The sequence below is a fragment of the Arachis ipaensis genome, chromosome B8 (assembly GCF_059453495.1).
Source record: "Arachis ipaensis isolate K30076 ecotype BB chromosome B8, ASM5945349v1, whole genome shotgun sequence".
NCBI lineage: Eukaryota > Viridiplantae > Streptophyta > Magnoliopsida > Fabales > Fabaceae > Arachis > Arachis ipaensis.
The window spans coordinates 140,613,225-140,619,364 of NC_142443.1; the positions used below are offsets into that span (position 1 = coordinate 140,613,225).

The 6,140-nt window shown below is 28.0% G+C and overlaps 1 protein-coding gene across 1 annotated transcript; it reads left to right on the forward strand.

Annotated features, from left to right (window-relative positions):
- The first annotated feature begins 4,868 nt into the window (after positions 1 to 4,868).
- Positions 4,869 to 5,525, forward strand: LOC107611776 (uncharacterized). The gene has a single exon (XM_016313670.1). It carries the CDS (start codon positions 4,869 to 4,871, stop codon positions 5,523 to 5,525), a length of 657 nt encoding a protein of 218 aa, XP_016169156.1.
- The last annotated feature ends 615 nt before the right edge of the window (positions 5,526 to 6,140 follow it).

Consider the following 6,140-nt stretch of genomic DNA (forward strand, 5'->3'; position numbering starts at 1 on the left):
AAGGAATTTTTAATCTGAGTAACAAATTTTTTTATCTCTTTCTTCAAGGTTAGAAAAAATAAAATTGAATCTTTGAAGAGGGTCCTACAAAATTTATATAAAGCAAAAGATCTTTGCAAAAACTCTCTTAGCTTTTTTTTTTTTAAATTATGGAATCCAAAATTTGAAGTTTGAATTATAATTCTTTGAACTGTTTGCAAGTTGTTTTTATTTTTTATTGTATTATCTTTTTGTACACATACATCTCACCGAAAAAAGGTATCAAGATGAAATAAATAATATAAACATTAATACTAAAAATTGTTAGTTTCTACCAAACAAATTTTGAAATACTTTTTTTTTATGTAATAAACACTAAGCGAAAATAATGGAAAAAGAAAAAAAAATTATGAAATCCAAAATTCAAAACTCTAATGGTAACTTTTTGAATCGCTTGCAATTTGCTTTTTTTTTTTTTTTTATTGTATTGTCTCATTGTACACACTTCATCGTCTGTAAGAGAGAACAAAATAAAGTAAATAATGTAAACATTAATACAAAACAACGTTCATTTCTACCAAACAAATACTAAAATATTTTTTTATGTAATAAATAACACCAAGCATAAATAAAAAAAAAAAAGGAAAAAAGTTAAGCAAAAAAAAAAAAGGAAAATAGAAAAAAAGTCAACAAAAAAAAAAGTTATAGAATTCAAAATTCTAAATTCGAATTGTAACTCTTTGAACCACTTATAATTCACTTTTGTTTTTAATTGCATTATCTAGTTATACATATCTTACCCATTGAGAAAGAGGATAAAAATAGAGCAAATAATATAAACATTAAGACCAAAAATTTGTTCATAATCTACCAAACAAATTCTAAAATATTTTCTTCTTTTTTATGTAATAAACAACGCCAAGCGGGAAAAAAAAGGAAATTTTTTTTATATATAATAAACAACACCAAACGAAAATAAGGAAAAATTAAAAAAAAAAAGTTATGAATCCGAAATTTAGAACTTGAATTGTAATTCTTAGGACAGCTTGCAATTGGCTTTTGTTTTTTATTCCTAATCTCGTTGTACACACATCACCGTCCGAAAAAAAAGATAAAACTAAAGTAAGTAAGGTAAACCTTAACACTAAAAATTGTTTGTTTCTACTAAACAAATTTTAAAGTATTTTTTTTTATGTAATAAACACCAAACAAAAATAAAGAAAAATAAAAAATAAAAAATCCAAAATTTGAAGCTCGAACTACACTTAACCGCCCGAAAAAAAGAAAATTGTACCGCTTCCAATTTGCTTTTATTTTTTTATTGCATTGTCTTGTTATACACACTTTATCACCCAAAAGAGAAAATCAAAAAGTTAGTACGATCAAATCTACACCCTCCAAAATATATAAAAGTGAAATTTTCACTAGATCAATATGTTCTCTAATGATTCTATATATATCCTCAAATAAGATATTATAATATTTATTTAATTTTAGTTTTCTTTTTATACTAATTCTTCTTTAAATTAATTATATTTTTAATTATACATGACTATTAAAAAACAAAAATACTTTTATTAATTATAAAATATCTTTTTTATTTATTGTTATTTAAAATTTTGTAGTCTAACAACTCATATTAATTATATTCATATTTAAACTAAAATAAAATAAGAAAAATATAATTTAAAAATAAACTAAATAATATATATTATGAATACAGATTAATTTATCATAATAGAATTTAAAAATAAACTAAATAATCAACTACTAAGTTAATTAAATTTATCATAATAGAATAACAAAATTTGTTTACAGTATTATAATAATATTTTTAAAAAAATAACGAATAGATAACTAATGCTTATGTAGATGTAACATAATATCCATATTTTGCTCAGTATTGATTTTAAGATGATAACAAACAAATTTTGTTCGATTCCTTTATTATAGAAATAGAATTAAGTTAATTTAATTTCATTGACTATATTGAATATTTATTTGGCGAAATTGTCATTTTAGTTAGATTTTCTCTTAAATATATTAAACTAATTTTATACTCAAAAGAAATTTGTCTAAAATTTTCAACACAAACATTAAATGCTCTCTTCTTCTCATTTTTTTTTCAAGCAAAGAAAATGTTGCTGAATCTTGGAGAAAGTCCTAAAAGGCATATATAAAACAATAGATCTCCTCAAAGATCATCTTCCTTCACAAATATTATTATTTTTTTTCAGAAGCTTTTTAATTATGATCTATTTACAAATCTTGATAGGATAAATATTTGTGTTACTGAGTGCATGTCCTTGCCCAATGACTATATACCAATGAAACAAGTATTAAAAAGTGATTCATTTATACAAATTTAATACATTCATTATGTTCTATAGATTGCTTCAAACCAATAGATAAACAGGGTTTAATCATGACATTTAGTTGGTAAAAGTTTGGATAAGATTTTTGGGATGGTTACGCGTCTAAGTAGTTTTTTATCCAAGTTTATTCAAGTAGGTCCAACACTAATAAAAATTACTTTCATTAAAAGAGCGTCATTACACGCGCTTTTTCTTCTTCTCCTTCCCGCGCTTCTTCTTCTTTTAAATACATGCATACGTCTTCTTTTTCTTATTTCAAATTCACGCATACCTCCTTCTCCTCCTCCTTCTTTTTCTTCGCGCACGCAAATTCTTCTTCTGCTTCTCCTCCTCCTCGTCTTCTTTTTCTTCTTCTCCTCTTTCATTGTTGTCATCACCAACAACACCAACATTTTGTTAATGGATTATTTTTTCAATCGAATTGAATGAAATGTAATTACTAAATTGAATTGAATGGAATGGACGCAGGTGTTCTGAATTGATTTGAATTGATAATCTCTAAATTATAGACACAGATGTTTTGAATTTTAGTTTATATAATGGATAATGTTCCGTTCATTTAGTACTATACAATTGTTTCACCTTAATAACGTGTTCGGTTCATTATGCAGAAAGCTATTTTGAATTTGATTTTATATAATGAATAGTGTTCTATTCATTTAGTACTATACAATTGTTTCACCTTAATAACATGTTCGGTTCATTATGAATTGAATTGAATTGAATGGACACAGGTGTTCTGAATTGAATTGATAATCTCTAAATTGTAGACACATGTGTTTTGTATTTGATTTTATATAATGGATAATGTTCCGTTCATTTAGTACTATACAATTGTTTCACCTTAATAACATTTTCGATTCATTATGCAAAAACCTGTTTTGAATTTGATTTTATATAATGGATAATATTCCGTTCATTTAGTACTATACAATTGTTTTACCTTATTAACATGTACGATTCATTATGCAAAAACCTGTTTTAAATTTGATTTTATACAATGGATAATGTTCTGTTCATTTAGTGCTACATAATTGTTTCACCTTAATAATATGTTCGGTTCATTATGAATCGAATTGATAATCTCTAAGAGGATGAGAAGAAAGAGAAGAAGAAGAAGAAGGAACGAAAAAAAATGAAAGAAGAAAAACATGCGTATGTAAATTTGGAAGAAGAAAGAGGAGAAGAAGGAGAAGAAGAAAGAGGAGAAGAAGAAGAAGGAAAGAAAAAAAAAAGGAAAGAAGAAAAACCTGCGTATGTAAATTTGGAAGAAGAAGAAGGAGAAGAAGGAGAAGAAGACGAACCTACGCGAATTTGGAAGAAAAAGAAGAAATACGAGGAGGAGGAGGAGGAGAAAAAAACGGAGAAGGAGAAAGAGAAAGAACGCGTGATTTGAAAAGTTGTTATAACAATTTGGATAGACTTGGATAAAAACTTTTTTTGAATGTAGAGTTTTTCTCTAAATTTTTTTTTACCAAAATACGATGATATATAATACTTTAATTACAAAGAGAAGATAAATATTAAAAAAATCTCTCATAAGTATATATAATGCAGTCTTTAAAAATTTTATTAATGACAAAGATAATTTTAGAAAATCTTGTGTTATTTTATTACATCTTGTGATTCTCGATTAAAATTTAAAGATGAATATTCTTATTTTTATCAATTATTTAGACCGATTATTTAGACGATCTTTTATTAAAAAAAATGTAGAATTATTTTTTTGTACCTTGTAAAACTTACAAAAATTGTAGATAAAACCTTAGGTAATAATGTCACTAAGAATGTATGAATGAAGTGGTTATGTGTTTTAGTCTTATTTGTATGATCTTGGTATTATGTTAATTAGTTTTGTTATGCATTATAAAATTTGTTATTCCAGTGATTGAATTTTAGTATTTCATTGTATAGATTAATGTAATAATATTATCCCAAAAAAAATATACTAAATTTCATAATTTGGTAATGAATTATATCATTGTAACTTGTAATACTTTGTTCATATATATATAGTGTAACTTAAAAATACAAATACAACTACAAGAGATGAGGGACTTGTTTATTTATGCAGTTGAAAGAAATATTTTTTAAATGCAAAAATAGTAGAAAAAAATTCTATTTGGATAAAAAGATGAAAACTTTACTTTTATATAAAGTTAATAATTGAGAACTATTAAATAATTTCACATATTTAACTAAATTATCATTTAATGGTTATTAACTATATATTAATTCATATCTATATTTATATAAATACTTTTTATTTGAATACATGAAGTGAACAAAATTATACAAAAAATAAAATATAAAAAAAACCCATAACATACACAGATCAAACTAAAAGAATAACAAATTCAATTTTTTTTTAATCAAGAAGAGTCTAATCTAACGTGTAAAAAAGAAAAACATAAAGGAGATTTTAATCTGAGTAACATTTTTTTATCTCTTTCTTCAAGGTCAGAAAAAATGGAATTAAATCTTTGAAGAGGGTCTTAAAAACATAGATTAGATATGCCGAGTTTGATTAAAACTAAAAAGCAAGTAGTGACCAGATTTAATGTTGCAAGAATTTGGGGGCAAGATGGTGCAGCGGGTGGGCTCTTGTTAATATGGGATGAATTAGTGTTTAAAATGAATAATTGTCACAAGGGGGAGAGATGGTTGTGTGTTGAAGGGGTCCTGGTAAAGAGTAATTTTAATTGTGCTATTTTCTTGATCTATGGTGCACATAATAGGAATGCAAAGATTCAGGTGTGGGAGGAGTTGAGTTACATGGCTGGGTTATGTCAGGTTTCTAGCTGCTACATGGGAGACTTTAATGAAATAGTGCATGTGGACGAAAGGCAAGGTACTGATGTTCTACCGAGGTCGGCGGAAGAATTCAAGAGTTGGATACAAGATATGCATCTAGTGGACCTACCGCTCATAGATCGCAAATTCACATGGTTTCGGGAACGTTCTTGCAGTCGTATAGATAGAGGTCTGGTTAGTGTGGAGTGGTTAGAAGAGTTTCCTGAGACTCGGATACGCGGTGGACCAAGGGGTTTGTCAGATCACTGTCCAGTAATTTTAGAGTACATGAAGCAGAGGGGAGGTCCAAAGCCGTTCCGAAGTCTAGATTCCTGGTTTACACATGGAGGATTTCTTAGCATGGTGAAGGAGGAGTGAAGAGGATTGGGGGAGATATAGTTCACAGACAAGTTGAAGGCCTTGACGATTCCATTAGGAAGTTGGCATAAGACTAACTTTGGAGATATGGACAGAAAGATCACGAACTTTGAGGAAGAAATCAAGAAGATTGATGATTTGGTGGGCAATGGGGTGTATGATGGAACGATGGAGGCTAGAAGGAAGGCGCTGGTTACCTGCTGTGAGAGGTGGTATGTCAGAAAAGAAGTTCATTGGAAACAGATGTCTCGATCTCAACAAGCAAAGGAGACGGACAAAAATACAAAATACTTCCACAACATAGTTTCAGCAAGAATGAGAAATAATAGGATTGACACACTGTTAATCAACGACAGACTGGTCAAGAATCAGGCTAGAATAAATTTTGGTATTAGAGAATACTACAAAGAGTTATATCACTAGGATAATTCTCCTATGGTGGGCTTCAGAGACGGTCTGGTGAGTAGGATAGAGCAAGAAGATTCTGTAAATCTGGAGGCACTGCCGACAGCTAAGGAGATCAGAGAAGTTGTGTGGGATTGTGAGTCTTCTAAGGCACCAGGTTGTTATGGGTACAACATGAATTTTATTAAGAGGTGTTGGGGTGAGCTTGGG